Source organism: Cydia fagiglandana, chromosome 1 (genome assembly GCF_963556715.1).
Source record: "Cydia fagiglandana chromosome 1, ilCydFagi1.1, whole genome shotgun sequence".
NCBI classification, from domain to species: Eukaryota; Metazoa; Arthropoda; class Insecta; order Lepidoptera; family Tortricidae; genus Cydia; species Cydia fagiglandana.
Genome location: NC_085932.1, coordinates 13,547,015 through 13,566,441, shown reverse-complemented (window position 1 = coordinate 13,566,441; position 19,427 = coordinate 13,547,015). Strand labels below are relative to the sequence as shown.

General features: G+C 37.9%; 1 protein-coding gene across 1 annotated transcript in view; it reads right to left on the bottom strand.

Moving 5' to 3' along the window:
* LOC134664721 (cadherin-23) overlaps positions 1 to 19,427 on the bottom strand; it is a 60,491-nt gene that overhangs the window by 28,973 nt on the left and 12,091 nt on the right. The window contains exons 2-10 of the mRNA XM_063521470.1: positions 10,272 to 10,605; positions 9,137 to 9,288; positions 6,678 to 6,896; positions 5,543 to 5,834; positions 4,882 to 5,054; positions 4,020 to 4,217; positions 1,519 to 1,712; positions 1,063 to 1,263; positions 196 to 473 (exon numbers count right to left, since the gene is read on the bottom strand). Of these exons, the coding sequence (XP_063377540.1) occupies positions 196 to 473; positions 1,063 to 1,263; positions 1,519 to 1,712; positions 4,020 to 4,217; positions 4,882 to 5,054; positions 5,543 to 5,834; positions 6,678 to 6,896; positions 9,137 to 9,288; positions 10,272 to 10,428 (1,864 nt within the window). The 5' untranslated portion in view covers positions 10,429 to 10,605. The remainder of the gene's footprint in view (positions 1 to 195; positions 474 to 1,062; positions 1,264 to 1,518; positions 1,713 to 4,019; positions 4,218 to 4,881; positions 5,055 to 5,542; positions 5,835 to 6,677; positions 6,897 to 9,136; positions 9,289 to 10,271; positions 10,606 to 19,427) is intronic.

Below are 19,427 nucleotides of genomic sequence, written 5' to 3'. Positions count from 1 at the left end.
CTTCCAGCACCAACGGATTCTCAAACTGTCCCTCATTCTCAAGTAGCCTGGCCTCATACTTATTAGCCAGAAACATAGGCGCGTTGTCGTTGACATCTTCTATATTCACGATGAGTTGTGCAGTGTTGCGGTTGCCCTTGCCGAGGTCGTCGCTAGCCTCGACCAAGAGATAAAAAAGTCAATATGTTTACTTACCATTCAAGTCAAGATCTCTAGCTTCCAGCACCAACGGGTTCTCAAACTGTCGCTCATTCTCAAGCAGCCTGGCCTCATACTTATTAGCCAGGAACATAGGCGCGTTGTCGTTGACATCCTCTATATTCACGATGAGTTGTGCAGTGTTCCGGTTGCCCTTGCCGAGGTCGTCGCGAGCCTCGACGGTGAGGTAGTGCCGGGAGACGAGCTCGCGGTCGAAGCTGTCACCTCCGGCTTGCTTCACGGTTATCACGCCAGATATTGGATTGAGGCTTAATCTAAAATTATTATAAGGGTTATTTATGTCGTTGTAGGATGAAAAATCCAATATTTTGAAAATTTCGCTTTGGTCAATTTAATAGTTGGGTATTGTTTGTGTGCAAAAAAAGTTGTAGTTCAGTTTTTACACTCCATGAACCAAATTGCCGGAACCTTGTAGACCCACAATATGCGCTCGCAGTATGTAGGTCTGCGGCCGATAAATGCAAGCTGCGAATCGACAGCACAGTAATAAGTATAGACTATAGAGCACCCAGGACAGCACAATGCATGGTCGGCAACAAGCATCAATCATGTACGTATGTATGGTTGGCTAAAAAATAACTGCATTTCCGTTAGCAGGGAGGTTTTGGGATTATACTGAGCAACTTTTACTATGATCTAACCCCGAAATCACAAAAAAAAACGATTTGGCTGATTCATACATTTAGACTGGTCCATTTTCTATGGGAGAGTAAATCTTTTTTTCGCGATTTCGGGGTTCACATTGTAAAAGTTGCTCAGTATGATCCCAAAACTTCCCTGGCAATGGGAATGTAGTAATTTTTTAGCCACCGTGTATAATTATGGTACTTGTAATGTACTAACAAACTTGCGATACTGCCTCCAAGCCCAGTGTACCGGATGCCTCTGGTGCCGTAGTTATCCGAGTCCTGGTCGAGCGCGCGCACCCACGCCACGGTGGTACCCGCACCGCAGTTCTCGAGGATCGACACCGTGTATAAAGATTCGGTGAATTCGGGGAAGTTATCGTTCTCGTCTTTTATGTGAACCGTTATAGGAACCACGCTGAAAAAAAAAGACATTACAAATTATCTTACATATTTTCCCTGTAACAAATCAATAACTAAAGGACACTGCAAATAAATGTATTGCTCTCTCGCTAGCACAGTGGCATTGACCACCGGCATCATCATCGTGAGCAAAATAATTATGCGCGTGCGGTGGAGACAGGAAAAGGCGTGTCAATACACGAAATCCCTCGTGTTTGCTGACCTTACTTTAGATAATATAATATGTAGTATACAATCCGTTATAGCATACCTGATTTTAGGATTGTTAGAAACAATCTCTTTGGCTATAAGGCTGAAGTTCATCACAGTGACTTTCTCGTAGTCTAAGGAAGATGGGTCATTCACTCGAATCAGGAAGGAGGCCTCGTTGATACCTTTGAATGGCGTGACGTCGAACACGCCATTATCACCTTGTAAGAATAACTCGAAAGTGCCGTTTTTACCCTGGAAACATTATTAATTACAAATACCTGCGTTTTTGATCTTGTTCTAAATGAAATGTTTGTCTGATAATTATTTTTAGGGTTCCGTGCCCAAAGGGTAAAAACGGGACCCTATTACTAAGATTCTACTGTCCGTCCGTCTGTCTGTATCACAGGAACCATGGTAGCTAAAGAGCTGAAATTTTCACAGGTGATGTATTTCTGTTGCCGCTATCACAACAAATACTAAAAAGTACGGAACTCTCGGTGGGCGAGTCCGACACGCATTTTTTTTACAGTTAAATGAAAGGAACAAACTGATTACAGTTTAATCCACCTATGTAGCATGTACGCACAATACATTCTGAGTCACCGTTTGCTCCGCATTTTTTCGCGGCACTCGTATAGTGCCTATGGTGTATTTTCCAAACGATCAACTCCAGTGTACATTTATTTTTCACTGCTGGAAATAGTGCCTCTTCTTATTGTACAAGCTACACACCAATTTGAGTTATAGTCTCACATTAAGAACTACACATATACTTTTGAATTTATTCGCCTATAAGCAATACCAGTTTTAAGTATACATACATCACTGGCTCAGTGACCCAAAGAGGATCTTGGCCTCTGACACAAGAGAGCGCCATTCTGACCTATTCTGCGCCACTTCACGCCAGTTAGGTATTCCGAGGGCGGACAGGTCTTTTTGGGCTTCGTCACTCCAGCGGTATCTGGGACGCGATCCTCCCCCATCCTCTCCAGGTGACCAAGCCAGCTTTAAGTATAACTGTAGTAGTGTCCGACCGAAGGTTCGGTTTCGGTTTCGGTTTCGGCCAGTTTCGGCCAAAAAATCATGTTTCGGCTGTAGTTTCGGTTTCGGCCAAAAAACGGCCGAACCTTTCGGCCGGGCCGAAACTAACGAAATGGTACTTCGGAATAAGACCAAAAGTTGGGGAATGAGTAGGACAACAATATTAATACCTACATATTATACTGATTCATTTATAGGTACAGAAATTAATTGGTTTAGTATAAAACACAATTCCACTAATGAGGGCGCCACTGGACGGTCGACGCATCCTTAAGAGGCTGTCAATACCTACAACGCACACACTGTCTAATTGTTTCGGAGTGAATCAGTGGTTTTACCTCAATTTACTATTGGTTTGTGTTCCCCATGTCCTCTACTTCAGCTTAGCCTTTGGCCTCGCCGCGCCATGCTCGGCCTGCGGTCTCGCTTTTTAATACAATGGACATTGGTTGGAGTCTGTGCTCAACTACTTATCCTGAAGCCTGAAGCACGGCTTTGACTTCGCATGAAAGTTCGCCTCAATGGGGCACTTCGGACTTTTAGGCCCAGGTGAAGATTGGTACCCGGCCTTGCGATATTGTCAACAAAAAATTTCGCGCTCGCGTTTTTGGTTGGTTTTTTGGTTGACCCTGTATCTACATGTTAACTTGACTGGTGAATGAATAGAGTTAGACCAAAAAAATTCTGCAATGATTTTGATAGCATACGCAGTGCAACTAGTGCAAATGTTATTTATACATCATAATTTCATAGAAATTTTGACGTTTAAAATAACACTTGTACTGTGTGTGTTATCAAAATCGTTGCAGAATTATCTTGGTCTAACTCTAGTAACTTTCTTAAAAAACTGCTTAAGTAACATCAATTTCAAGGATATTGGGTGTTGACAGCCCTATAATATGTGTATAAAAGGGGTTTTATGTCATTTTTTCAACGACTTTAACAAGTATACAAAAGTTTCGGTTTCGGTTTCGGCCGAAACTAGAGCCAAAGCCGAACATTCGGTTTCGGTTTCGGTTTCGGCAAAAAAACATGTTTCGGTCGGACACTAAACTGTAGTAACTACCTGATCATAATCAAAGACTTCAGGCACGGCGTCCTGCAAGAAGGTGATGGGCGTGTTCTGCTGCGCGTTCTCCAGCACTTCGCCCACATTCTTGTCGCGGCAGAAACGCGGCGTTTCGTCGTTCACGTCGGTGACGATGACCGTGACCTCGGTCGTGGCGCTCGGCATGGGCGATACCATGCGGGATTTCTCCGTAGCCAGCTTTAAGTATATATGTAGTAACTACCTGATCATAATCAAAGACTTCAGGCACGGCGTCCTGCAAGAAGGTGATGGGCGTGTTCTGCTGCGCGTTCTCCAGCACTTCGCCCACATACTTGTCGCGGCGGAAACGCGGCGTTTCGTCGTTCACGTCGGTGACGATGACCATGACCTCGGTTGTGGCCTTCGGCATGGGCGATGCCATGCGGGATTCCTCCGTAGCCAGCTTTAAGTATATATGTAGTAACTACCTGATCATAATCAAAGACTTCAGGCACGGCGTCCTGCAAGAAGGTGATGGGCGTGTTCTGCTGCGCGTTCTCCAGCACTTCGCCCACATACTTGTCGCTGCGGAACCGCGGCGTCTCGTCGTTCACGTCGGTGACGATGACCGTGACCTCGGTCGTGGCGCTCGGCATGGGCGATACCATGCGGGATTCTTCAGTAGCCTGTTGGAAGAAACATGCAAAGGATGAAATGTTAAAATATAAGTTTTCATAGATGGGTAGTGGACTGTGTTTGTTGCAAAACATAATTAAAACAATCATGTTCCATGTTTGAGAAAATATTGCTGTTGTTCCTTATAATGAAGAGAGGACTTTAATGGGATTTTCATACAAAATTGAAGGAATACATATAGGAAGGTAGCCGTCTTTTATTTCAGTGCTTAAAATGATTAATTTTGTCAATACCTATTCAGCCGGCAAGCCCTTCTTTCCTGGCTACTACCATTATTATTATCAAACTATTATAGCTTTGATGATTTATGAAATGCCATGACTAATTTAAGTTTGTTAAGAATGCTTACTACATTATAGAATACTAATTTTATCAGATGTCCAAATCTATACATCATTTATAATTTTTTATCAATTTCATGTGTCATTTTTTATAGTTTTAAAAGTGTTAAAACATAAGTCATACTAAATCAATTAAATTCTATTCATATACAACAATCCTCAATAGAAAAAATGTAGTGTATAAACATCAATTCTTCAGAATTCAAAAACATGATAAATACACATGGAGAAATAATAAATTGAAAACCTGATCAATACTCGCCAACTCAAGAAAATATAAATGATTATATGACACTATAGTTGAATAAATTACCAATATCTCAAGGATGTAGGCTCCATTGCTGTTTCTTGGGTCTTCTCTGTCAAGCTGGCTGACCGTGTATACAATGCCGGAGCTACTGTCAATATCAAAGTGTTCCTCGCCACCTGATATGATGCTGTATGAGATCCGGTTGTTGATGCCTCTATCTCCATCAATGGCATGCACTAGAAAAAATATACTTATATTTAATGTTGCTTTAAAAACATATATATTTGAATTTTAAGGGTATCTAAGAGTGGGCCTAATTATCACTATATAGTAGGAAGCGAGGGGAGGCCTTTGCCCAGCAGTGGGACACTTAACCAGGCTAACAAAAAAAAAGTAGTAAATCAGTGTAAGTTCTTGATTATAGAAATAAGAATGTTTTAGGTAAACAAACATTATTTAATTATTTAAACTTTACTTTTCCACTGTACTGCTTTTTTCTCTTCTGCCTATATCACTGTCTTCTACCTTCCTAAGACCCCATGTACATATTTACTAGATATAAAAAAATCTATTGTGAACTTTTATTGAGCAACAAAGGGTTCCAAATATAAAAACAAAAATGTTTCCGGGTTTTAGGAGGCAACAGACTTTAAAGTGTAGTGAATTGAAGATTAATCTATATTAACTAAGTAATCTATTTAAACCAGTAAAAAAAATTGTAAACCTTGTAAAACCGAAGTTCCGACATCGGCATCTTCGCTGATCCTAGTCACAGGGCTGACCACCACAAACTCCGGCGGCTGATCTTCCACGTCCTGCACCTTCACGAGAATGGCGGCCGTGCCAGTGTTCACTCGACCCTGGTTGGCCCGGTCGATGGCCAGCACCCGCAGTTGGTATAGAGACTTGCGCTCGTAGTCCAGTTGCTTGGTCAAACGAATAACGCCTTTGCCATTCACAGTTTGGATAGCGAAATTGTCAACGTCGCCGTCTACTTCTTGCAAATGGTATAGCACCTGAAATTATCCCAGTTCCATTGATGAACTACGGTAAAATATTTCTGTTTAGCTCATGTTTGCAGATAGTGAAGTGTGATTGTGAACCCACAGTTTAAATTTCAAGCATAAACATAAAGTGAAATAAGAACCACAACAAATTCAAGATAACCACAACACAACTGTCGGGTTTGTCAACATGACATTGACATTGACAATTAGGCATTACTTATTTTTTTTAGGTATTACTTACCAAAGACAATATAATCCTAAGCCCCCATTAGCACGAGAGCTTTTTCAACGCGCGTTAAAAAAGCGCTTGAATCTGGCCGCACTCTAAATTCGATTTAACGACCAAAGTTTAAAGTCGAAAATCCAACAACGCTTGATAAAAAGCGCCTTGAATACATACATGGTTATCCATTTGTGTCACCCAAACGCTTTTTTATTGCGCGTTGAAAAAGCTCCCGTGCGTTTGGGGGCTAACTGACGTTTGTTTTTTTTTTACAATTATAACGTGGATACAAATTTAATTAAGCGAGGCCTTAATTTTCATGTCAAGTTTAAACCATTAGAAAATGCTAGAAACGATTTTTAATCGGTCGAGTGAAGCAAATTAAAGTAGAGACCATTTTAAGCTAATATTCCAGGTCAGCGTACGTAAAGTATAAGCAGGGCTATCACTGCCACCTCATGAAGCTCACCTCACCCTAAGTAGGTATTTCGGAGCTCTAACATATTTCAAGTTTCTGTTTCCACTTAGCATCTTTTAGTTAGGAGACTCTCTATAGCATGCACGCATCTACAGCTGCTCATTACGTTTATTATGTGTTGTATGTTGGACTGTAGGTGGTTGATACATACTTGTCCATAAGCTCCTTCATCGAGGTCCGTCGCTTCAACTGTCGTGAGTATACCAGGAGAAGCATCTTCTTTAACTGTGATAGCGGAGGGATACGGTTTAAAGATGGGTTCGTTGTCGTTGACGTCCTCGACTAACAGCAAGAAGCTTTGCGTGATGAAGTTTCCTTCCCCTAAATGCCCGTCCGTAAGCGTTAACACAAATGAATATTCATCACGTATCTAAAAAAATAAATACATGGTTAATGGCCATCTACTTTAGCTGACAACTTAAAGGCACAATTTTTGCTACGTCTACTAAGGGGCTGTCCATAAATTACGTCATCGATTTTTGACGATTTTCGACCGGGGGGTCGTATACCCCTATAATCATCCAAAAATCATGCTTCAAATGACCCCATTTCCTCCTATTTCATGCTACCGTCATCCGATGTCCAGACCCCCCCCCCCTAATTTGAAATGACGTAATTTATGAATAGCCCCTAAGACTACATTTCTTCTACTATCAATTAAAGTTTTAGAAGTTAGTAAGGTAAAAGTACGCTCCACCGAACGCTCAATATCCGTCCGTATCACCGAATTTCTTCTATTTTAGGCTATAAGTCGATTATTTACAGCTGATATTTACTTGCGTATTTTTTTTCCACGAGTTAAATACCTATCCCTTCAACTATGCCTCAGAGTCGGCCAATTTGTCCCGCAGTTGGGACGTGGCAACTGATCGAAACGGATCGTTGCTCCCGATTGCCACTTTGTATGGGCAACCTTAAAGAAATCGGTAAGAAGTTGCGTATATTTCTTAAGGTCATAAAACCTTTTAAATTTATTTCTGTGTTTCAAAGTATGGTTTTTCAGTGTGACTACTTAATTAGTTTGTGTATTTTAGTAAATTTTATTAATTTAGTGCAGTCATATTATCAGAAATTAAGCTTAATGTGAGTTCGGTGATGAGTACACCGACAATTTGATTGGAAGGTATTATCGAACAGCGTCCGAAATCAGGGAAAGCGTATGTTTTTGAAATTATTTTTTTAATGGTTGATTACGAACTATTTAGATTAACTACCTAATTTCACAAATAACTTAATGTATTTGTAATTTTATGAGCAATTGCCGAACAACAATAACCTATATAGATTATTATAAAACTGCGTTTGAAATGTTCATGTTTTACGACTTTTTGGCATCAAAATAAGGTTTTTAGCAAGACTATTATCAAACAATAATTTTAGATATTTTACGTCAGTATTAACAAGAACTTTATACATGTACGGTTTTGTAATGGATTCAAGTATTAAATTTAATGATAGATTTGTAGTTATACCACATTGATTACGATTAAAATACTATTTTCAAAATCCGTTCGCGAAATAGGTTCCACATATTTTCCATGTTTCGTTCACCGAACGGCCGTTCGGTGAATGGTACCCATGGTCTCTGCTACCGAACTCATGTTTGCGTTGGCCATGTTTCTATTCGACGTTCATGAGAATATCATCCTTATTACGATAACGGCTAGGTCGATATTTATATGTTTATTTTTTGTGACCATTATTTCAATGCCAGCGCTTTTCAAACTTTAGACATACTTATTGGACGCCTGATAATAGTCTTGGAATGTGGACAAAAAAACTGAATAGGATAATAAAAATAATGAAGCATGATGTTCAAAAATTTTTTTTAGATTCCTCTCGTCGTGGGCGATTGTGATTTTTTAAACTTTTATCTTTTGTTATGAAATTCCGGGGTTCACATACAGGGTGGCTAAAAATTAACTACATTCCCATTCCCAGGGAGGTTTTGGGATTATACTGAGCAACTTTTACTATGGGACCAACTCCGAAATCGTGAAAAAAATTTTACCCTTCCATAGAAAATGGACCAGCCAAAATTTATGAAACAGCCAAATTATTTTATACATATGCGTACATGTTTTATAATTGTTGCGTACCTTACTTACTGACTTATTTTTCAAAAGAATTATTTCAATAAAAAAGACACGTCAAGATCGCTTACCATCTTTATAATGCTAAAAAACGAAGCATAGTAGGGATTTAATAGTGAACTACTGAAGTTTGAGCACCACTCAACACCATATTTTCATACAATTATTTCCTAGTTCGGTAATGCGGGCTCCCTATTCGGTATAATGTGCAAATCACGTTTCTTAGTTCGGTAAACGGTACAAACAAGGAAATTGGAAGAAATGACTTTAAAAATGTTTTTAATACACGTCCAATCATTTCAGTAATTTATAGGTATGTTTAAATGAGGACAAATTTATCTATGTTTCTATTTTAGTATTGAACATATTCGTAAGAAAATATCAGAACGAATAAAAAAATTAAACGTAAGTCTAGGGCTTAAGCATTCGGTGAAGCGTACATTTACCTTAAAGTTCTATCATTTATTTTGTTGGACTATTTCTCTAGATAAAAGTCATAATAGAAACCAATACAAACCTCTCTATCTAATTCCTTAATTAAATAAATATTAGCTTCGTTGGTTGTAATGGCCTCTATTCTTAAAATATTACTACCAAGTTGATCTCTTATTCCAAATTTTAATTCATCTCCGTCAGGGTCAATGCCCCTGAGACGGTATATTAAACTTCCTGTAATTAGAATAATAACGGTTAATACAAACATATAGTTGAGTCAGATCGAGAAAAGTCTGCAGCGATTTTGATAGCCTACGCAGTCAAACTTCTATGAAATTATGACGTGTTTAAATAACACTTGCACTGCATTGGCTACCAAAATCGCTAATGCGTAGTTTTAGCAAAATAACATAATAATTTTATACCCACATAATATATAAAGTGGTTAGATTAACAAGTGACAAGAGTAGAACATAGACGAATAAACCTATAGCCTATCAGCAATTCTTGGGATTAGGTGCCAAGCGGACCCCAGGCTCCCACGAGCCGACACAAAGGAAGATGACAATGATGATGAAGAAACTACAAATATCTAAGGTTTGTTTGTCTATTAAACAGAATCGAAAGCAATTCCATAACGTTCCAGCGAAGATAGATTGTGTATGTTCTATTTTTATTTTACAAGTAGTTTCGTCCAAGCTACTTAAGTAGGACCCTAAGTCAGCAAGGCATTAAAGGACCGGATCAACACTATGGTTTCATGCTTGATGACTAATAACTAGCGTTCAATAATCCGCAGCGAGGGTGCAGGGTTTCCCTCTGTTAGGCCGCTGTTGTCCTGGTAACACCGTTGTACATTGCCCCCTATGTATTCAATATCCGGGTGTCTATCCGTGCTATAAACAGTAAGTATAAACTTCTTGGAAGCAATCAAAAGTTTGCAATGCCTGTGGTATCTGCATTAAGGGAAAAGTTTGACTACATCGTAATACGAAAATCTACCTGAATATTTGAAATTAAATCCTAAACCTAAAAATTAATCCTTATCTATCCAGACTAAACTAAGAATAAGGTATCTTAGGTGTTCTTAGTAAGTTATGCATTCTGTTTTATTTTGTTAAAAAGTATAAATTTTTAACGTATTAATGGAAGAAGAAGATAGATACAAAAATGTTTTTTTTATAACTATATAATGGTTACATGTCAATTTCACTTACCTACAGGAGTATCAGCGCCCTCCTTGAGTCTGACCACAATTTCCGACTGACCCTCTATGAGAAACCTCGGAGGTCGGTTGGCTGAGACTCCAAGGACCAGTGACAGCCAAACCGCAATAATGCATTTTAACCTGACCCGGTTTGAGTAATCCCGCATTATCGAGTTTTTCGGCGATCATCTGACTGATTGGATCCTTATTCTTATATTAATTTGGTGCATTTTTTTATTGTTTTCCTCGGTGTACCGTGGGAAGACGCGTGACCGCGATAGAAAGTGTTTGTTACTACCTAACGCCGTTGGACGATTTTATCTGCTTCACGTGCCGATGGTTACCTGCAAAAGATACAATTGCTTTAGTTAGTTTTGTTAAACACATTAAGTACATATACATTACATTTAAAAAGTTACTGTTTGTGAAAACCTTCACGGCATTTTTGTCTTTTTAATTTAGGCGGGATAAACCAAACACCGCAAAGTCGGTAGGTTTCGCGTTACATGTTAATAGCTAAAAGCCTCTACTCGTATGCTCTATAACAAAATCATTGATTTATAACCACTATATAGTAAATAATGGAAGCGAGAGGCGTTGCAAGTGCGAGTGGTATTAATATGAGATCAAATGAAAAGCTTGAATGTTACTTTTTAGGGTTCCGTTGCGTACCCAAAAGGTATAATCGGCCAAGAGCATGTCGGGCCATGCTCAGTGTAGGGTTTCGTAGTTATCATTCTGTCAAAATAGGCCAAACGGGGGCTATTAGTCAGTATCATAAGGCTTTGCAGCGCTTTGTACATTACGTCTTTTACTAAGAAAAGAAGATTTTTTGCAATAACTCAGAAACGACTAGACCGATCATGTTCGCTATAGTTTTCATTGAAAGAATTTATTAAGCTCTTGTTTCGGATTTTTTAAATAATTTTGGACCCGTGGTTCAAAAGTTAGAAGAGGAGGGGGACACATATTTTTTTTTCTTTCGGAGCGCATATTTCCGAAAATATTAACTATATCCAAAAATGGTTTTATGAAACCCATATTCATTTTGAAAGACCTATCCAACGATACCCCACACTATCAGGACAAATAAAAAAAAATCGAAAAAAAAATTTTTGTATGGGAGGTTGGGAGGATTGGGAGGCATTTTTTTTTCTTTTTATTTTACCGTTTTGTCGCAATGCATGATTTATGTATCTATGCCAAATTGCAGCTATCTAGCACTAATGATCACGGAGCAAAGCCTCGGACAGACAGACAGACATACCTGGCGAAACTATAAGGGTTTCTAGGTGACTACGAAACCCTAAAAAACAGGACTCTATTACTAAGATTATCAAATAGGACCTATAGACAGTATGTTCTACAAATATGAGGTGTTTCATTACTTTCATTAGTCTATGAAGACTATCCTAAGCACTAATCAAAAAGTTTTCTCCCAAGTCTAGCTCTTAGACCAGACCTCTACTTCTACAAGCAATAAGATAATCTAAATACATGGTAGTTAGACTAGTTAGGTACATTATTTATTCGTTAGTTACCTATTCATATTTGATGATAGGTACATAAAGGTGGTTACAACTACCTGAATTAAAGCTACATATGTACCTACCACTGTGATAGCAAGTTGGTTGCGCAGCAGAACGGCAGGTAGCACAATGCCGTATTTTGTTTGCATGTATTTTTACCACTGTATTAATCTTAATGTTACCTACTGCTGCTGAGACCCTGGGTTCTCATCATGTGGGTTATCTGACGAGAATTAGCGCGTGTCAGTGTTCGCTAAGCAGCCGCAGCCGTGTCTCATTGTTTTGTAAGATTAGCACGTTGCAATAATATTTAAGTATTCCAACACCTTTAACATTTCGTTGGGTATACCTACATATGTAAGTACTAAAATAAATTATAGGGGGCAGGTCAGGGAGAAGCGATGTACCTATAATATATGTACAAAAACAACTACTTTTCCCTTTTAGGCCGGAGCCCCACTGCTGCGCACGCTAAGTATGTACACGACCCACGTTCCTATACAAAATTTCGTGGACTTGCCCACGGTTTGCATTAAAACGTGAGCCGTGGATGTAGCGTGCGCAGCAGTGGGGCTCCGGCCTTATCAGCAGACAAATAACTTTTACCTACTCGTAAGTGTAAAGTCACTTACCTACCTTAGGTACCTATATGAACCTATACGGGTATAGGTAGATACACAGTAAATTTATATTTTTAATATTGTTTCTACGTATACCTACTCAAAAATATACTACTTACATATAACTCTAACCACAATATTTTGAATGTTCGCAATAAATAAAGTAATAAAAATTTGTACAAATATACCTAGTAAGAATTCATCGAACTGTTAATGAATTTATCATTGGATACGGGTCAGACACCTGTTACTGTTACCGTTAGCCACTGTTAAATGTCAAGCTAGTGTTTCATAAGCAATCGTAGTTTAATAGTTTTTTAAGCAAAAAGAAGTGCGCAAATCCGGCAACTGATTCGAATCGAAACGTAAAAAAAAGATATTGGTATTGCACAAGAAAAAAGTAAACTTATCTTTCACTTTAAATTTTAGTACATATTTTTTATTTATTTTTTGAACTGTTAGATATTAAGATTAACATTAGCAAGTGTTGTACATTGCACACAAATATATTGTTGCAAATTATTACCCAGATAGGCAAATCTCATATTGTACCTATATGTACCCACCTATTTTTTAGTTTTTCTGTTCCGTATGCGTGAGTTTAATTTTCAAAAACTTTCTATAGTTCGTTTTTTTTAGCATTAGAAAGAACTTGCAAGAAGGTAAGCGATCTTGACATGTCTTTTAATTGAAAAACGCTTTATAAAAATATAAAACTATTACTTATGAAAGCAGAAGAATATAAATGATCGTATTAGATTCATAATTGTTACATATTTGCCGTAACTTATTTTTAAAATGTGTTTTTCAATTAAAAGACACATCAAGATTGTTTACCTAATTTCTAATGCTAAAAAAAACGAAGTATAAGGGGTCGTCCTAATACAACCTAGGCTAATTTTACTCGTGCAAAAGCACGATCAAACATATTGAACTCGAATATACATCAAAGAATAAGTATAATACTCACTATATACATACTTACACGCGTATTCGGGAAACGAGATAATCACAAGATCTAGAAACGATATAGAGATCAACTAGATTTACATTAGATATCGACTAGATGTGACTTGGATAACTAAGTCATAACTTGTCGAAATCGTTCAAGAGGACCTCCAGAATCGCGGAAACGTCAAATTTGACATATCTATCTTACAAATATCTTTAAATTATCCATATCGTAATAACTTGTTGAGGTCTAGTAGAGATCTAATACATTTTCAGAATCGAGCCGTTAGGTGGCCTAATTGACAATCGCGCGACCAATTAGAAGTATTAGAACACCTATTCGCGTTCAATATGTTTGATCGCGCGTTCGCATTGTTCGCACGCGTAAATTTGCGCGAACTTGTGATAATCGCGTAGTCGTGTTATATCAGGATGAGCCCGTAATTTTACGTAAAAACTATCAAGACTGCCTGCCACCCCACTATCAAGACTGCCTCCCACCCCCCTGTATGAAAAAATAAGACACGACGGTCGCTCCCCCCTTAATTGCCTGTAATAAATGAATGGCGCCTAATGCGATTCGGCTACGGCCCATAATAGTACATTTCGATGCTAGTGCGGAAGGTATGTCATTACTTCACGAGTACCGAGATATCTTGCCACGAGCCGCAGGCGAGTGCCAAGACTCGGGACGAGTGAAGAATGACATTTCCGCACGTGTATCGAACGACGTTTTTTAATACAGTTGCGAAAAAATAAGAAAAACATTGTTAATCGTACACTAAACAGAAGTGGTAACAGTGACAGCTCGGTTAGACGTCGTCTTTAAGTATATTATATCTATGGGCGTTTGGCAGCTATTCCGTTCCATTCAGTCAACTTATTAAGAACGGAATTTTCAATATTGAATATTAAAAAATAAACGTGTTATAATGATGAAGAGGTAAGTAATTAAATATGAAATATGTAATATTTTTCGTATTCTTACATTAACGGTAGGTTTTTATGCTGATTACGACGTTTAAAGGAAACTAATATTAACACTCATCAATAAGTAGTCGTGAATTGGAACAAGTATAAATTTAAAAAAATTGGAAAAGTAAAAAGCACTAGTTCGAGATAACCAACTTTCCGCACGCTAAACAGCTACGTAAAGTAGCATTTTTTGAGCAACTGTATTAAAAAAGACATTTCGGAACAATCGGGAGTCATACAACATGATATCCGCACTTGCATTAAAATGTAGGTTACCTACTATTATCAAACTGCGCTGTCATGTTATTCTACCTACTTAATTCTGGCTAGGTACGTGTAGACATGGTAAATTTTATTGCATTTTTGCAGTGCAGCGGATTGGTGTTAACGGAATTGGTGTAGATAATTCCAACTGAAATGGAAAATTAAGGTTAATATTAAGGTAATTAACGCTAATTAATCATTAGGGTTGAAATTATTTAATACCAACTCCGTTAACACCACTCCGCTGCACCGAAAATGCTACCTATTAAATTAACGATGTCTGATTATTACATATATTCCATCTATCAAATTAAATTTTATTGCATTGCGATAGACGTGCGCGCCGCCGCGGCGCGCCGCCGCCATAAGGAGTCAGCGCGCCGCCGCCGCCGCCGGTAGTTTAAAATTCGCGCCGAGACAAAGCCCGCAAGAGTACAAATTTAAAATCAAATGGATATAAAGCGCGTGCGACGTGCCTAGCTTTAGGGTTCCGACTGTTCAGTTTTTTTTAATTTGTTGCTTTATTTATTTTAACCCTTAAATCAATAACGTCCACTATAATGGACATCCCAAGAAAAGAATTCTGCACCAAATATTAAAGCATAGCGTTACTTTCCTCTGGTAGCGTACTTACACTACCAGGAAGCTTTTATTTTTATTTTTAAGTATGAGTATATAAGAAAATATTGGGAACCAGTGTGAACATAATCTTTTTGTCAAAGTCCTACAGAACGCAGAACTTGCAAGGAAGCATCCAACTGACTGACATTTTACCCATATTTCATTTTTTTTATATTACGGTATTAAGCAGCGTTAAAATAAAATGTGCAATAGGTTACTAAATGGTCTGTTTATTACGTGGCAATATGAATTACATAAAAATGTTTTTTGTTTATGGGTAAAACAAGTGTAAAAAGTGTAATGTCCAGTATTTTGCCCGTTGTAATCGACAACACGGCACTTTTGCTAAGTTCAATATGTTAGACGTTGCCAAGTATACGCGGAGTAAAATTATTAATTTTTCTGGTAGTTTTTGTGGTAAATAAATTAAATAGAGGGATGTTAGGTGTTTCAAAACAATTTAAAAAGTAATGAACCAAATAAATAAAAAAAAATATTTTTTCCCTGTGGATGTGGTGTGTGTGTGTGTGTGCGTGTTTGTTTGTTTCCTGTTTGTGTGTGGATTTGTTTTCATCAAGAGACAGACCCGATTTCATTTGAGAAATTTGTTAGGAAAATTTTGATAAAAGTGCATGCATTATTGTAAACACCATTGCTTAGATTTTACTGCTTCCTAGCATAACCCGCTGTTTGATTTAATGTTAAATAAATGACGTCAATGACTGGTAAAATTTTACCACCTACGAGCTATAAAGTTATTCCAAAAATATAAAAATAATAGGTTTTACTTCAATTCGTTACATAAGTTGATATTATCAGTAAGTTTATTTCTAGTTAAAAAATGCAATTATTCTATATTTATTATAAAAAACATGAATTAGACTAAAAAAACCTTATGCACATAAAATAGGTAGTCTATACTCGGCAACGTCCAAAATACTGGACGTCTTTTCATTACGCGGCGTATCTTTTTATTTACACCGATCCTGGCAACGTCCAACATAATGACATACGTTTTTTTTCATGATATTTCTACAATAAACCAAAAAAATGATGTAACACAGTTTTTTTGAGATTTTTCCCGTGTTGATTTAAGAGTTAATCTTGGTTTCTCATTATATGTATATTGAAAAGTTGAAAATCCCACGCCGCCGGCGTTACGCCGCCGCCGTGGATTTTTTCGTGGCGCGCCGCCGCCCGATTTTTTTCGACCGGCGCGCACGTCTACATTGCGATACCTAGTCCAGAATGAAATTTTAATTGCACATTGTATTGAGGTTCATTCACACGCAAAATAGACAATTGAAAAATGACCTCACGCCCTCCGGATGCGTAACATCTCACCGACGGGTTGACGTACGTTTTGGCGGCAAAAATTAAAATGGCCGCCTGTCAACGACGCGTGGTTAAAACAAAAGGGGCAGATACCGCGACGACGCGAAGGCCAATGACTACTATGATGACTATTGTATAAAGCAAATAAAATAGTTCTCGGGGATTGACCTTTATTTCAGCTCGTTAGGTACCGGTTGCAAAAAGGCAAGGTGCCTTAATTTGAAGACCTCAGAAGAACCAATTTAGGGATATGAAAGTTCGATAATTCTCTAATCGTTAAGTATCTAATCCATATATATATATACTCGTAATCTAAGTAAACAATCGTAAACATTGTTTACATGATCACCGATCAGCCGCATAGAAAATAGAATATGACATGTCGGTCGCCTCGGTCCGGGCCCGGCTCGGTCTAGCGTGCGAGTCATCTTTAAGACGAAACAGGAGCTGAGTTTTAAATACTTTAGGTAAATATAACCGTCTCGCCAACGGAAGCGGCTCCTAAAACTAGTGCGATAAGGACAAGGCGAAATATCCTGCGTAAAAATCTCAAAAATCGAGGTTTCGTACTCGACTGTTTCCTCCTCAAAAACTTAACCAAAACTAATCAAACTTGGAAATCTAAATGATTATGAAATTATCTGTGTCGGACTGTTTTGCTTTTTTGGCTAATTGATATCAGTTTTGAATACTACGCCTCTCATTGTGGCATAGTCAATTAGGCCATCTTGGCCATTTTTGAAGGGCTCTAGCGCCATAAAAAACAAAAATATCAATAAAAGCAAAACGGTCCGACAGAGATATTGACAATATTAATCTGTGCTGAAAAAAATATTTGCTCTAGCATTAAAACCCACGGAGGAAACAGTCGAGTACGTTTGTATGGACCACCTGTCCTGTTGGCTCGATCTCGGCTATTTAAAACCAATTAATGAATTTTGGTTATTAGGGATATTTTTTTCATAATAATTTCTTTACGATGATAAAAAGGGCCCGCATTTGATTTTTTTATTTAAAGCACTGTACCACTTTAAGAAGTTAGGTAGTAAAAAAATGTTACCTTAATACTTATGAAAGCGTTTTTTTATATATGTATATCAATTTATATTTATACCCAAATACGGCCAGCAATGCAATATCCTTATTTCCCATTTAACACCAACCAATTAAGGCCTCTGTCACAACAGCAAGCTAGCGCCGAAAGTTTCCATATTGAATTTAATGTTGTCTAAATTGGTGTGTTGTGTGCCATAAGCGCACCGAACGATATCGTCAAAGTGCCGAAACGAGTTCAAGTCGTAGCTTAAACGAGAGAAAGGCTTCCACCCTCTGTTACACACGTGCATCATAATTAATACTGTCAGTGAAGTAGTACAAACAATCGGTGTAAATTGTACAGGGGCCAAATTCGACATGTACAACTGTCAGATTTCGCATCCACGTCAAATCAACAGTTGATTTTATTTCATACTGAGTGTTGATTCCATCAACGGTGGATAACATCATTTGGTACAACCAAAACTTAACTCTAAACTAAGGGTGGTTCGGTTTGGTTTGCTTGTCACCCTAACTGTGGATTGTTAATGTCAAATTTTGACATTGTACGTATTCGAGAACTTATGATTTTTCCCACATCACCGGGAGATCAACACGATACGTCAAACGTCACTTGTCGAATAGGGGTCCTGGAAGCGGAGGTGCTTTATTTTATTTTAACTTAGTTCACCGTTTCCTTTTGGCTGGTTAACGATGCCTCACAGGCCTCACAGCACGATAATTATCTTCTTATACCAGTATACCTACAATATTAAAGTTACGCAGGGCCTCGATAATGGTGTAGATTTGGGATTGTTCATGTTATCTTTAGCGACAAAAAAAAACGATCAAGAGCATATCGGGCCACAAAATTCAACGCAGGGTTCCGTATTTGTCCGTCAAACAGCCGGACCATTTTTGACAATAAAAAATAAAATACACAGGCTATCAAAATATCATTTGAATTGCACCCGGTGCCACTCTCTCTCTAATGAAGCATACATCTAGGTACATTTTATCATTATTTAGCGATATAGTCAACATTGTAATACATAGCATAGCATAGTTTATTCGTCTAAATTTTATCCAACGATTTGTTCAAGTAAGCCTTAAGAGTTAATTAGTTCGACAACGATGAGGTTTAGGTGAGGACATTATAAAGAGCACATTTAATTTTTACCTACTACACTATGCACAACCCTATTTAAGGGGCCCACTGATTAACAGTCCGCCGGACAGTATCGGCCTGTCAGTTAGAACAAAATTTTGACAGTACCGAACAACTGACAGGCCGATGCCGTCCGGCGGACTGTTAATCAGTGCCCCTTTTAGGCTTCAGTTAGGCTCAATCGGTTTATAAGCACAACAAAATATCAGTTGGTAACATAAACTTCTTAGATAACTTGGTTGCTTAATCAAACCGATAAGAAATAAAATAAAATTTAACTGCCAATAGGAGTGTAATAACAACTTACAACTTTGCTAGAGATCATCAAAATACTGGTATGAATAGTTAACCCATTTCCCACGATTGCTATCTTGCAAATAACTTTAACCACAACTATTTATTTAAATAAAACACGTAAAAAACTAATTTGTAAGTATGACGAGTCTTAGACCAAATTTTACCTACTTATCTAATAAGTAGCTTTATGTAAAGACTAGCTGTTGCCCGCGACTTCGTCCGCGTGGAATCTTATCTTCAACATTTTACATCTTTAGTACCTATAATTTTCATATCCAAGCAATGTTGAAATTAAGGAAATTAAGTACTTTTCTTTTTTAGCAAGTTGTATGAAGTTTTAAGTCAAGTGGATTTTGATGTTGGTTGCTAAA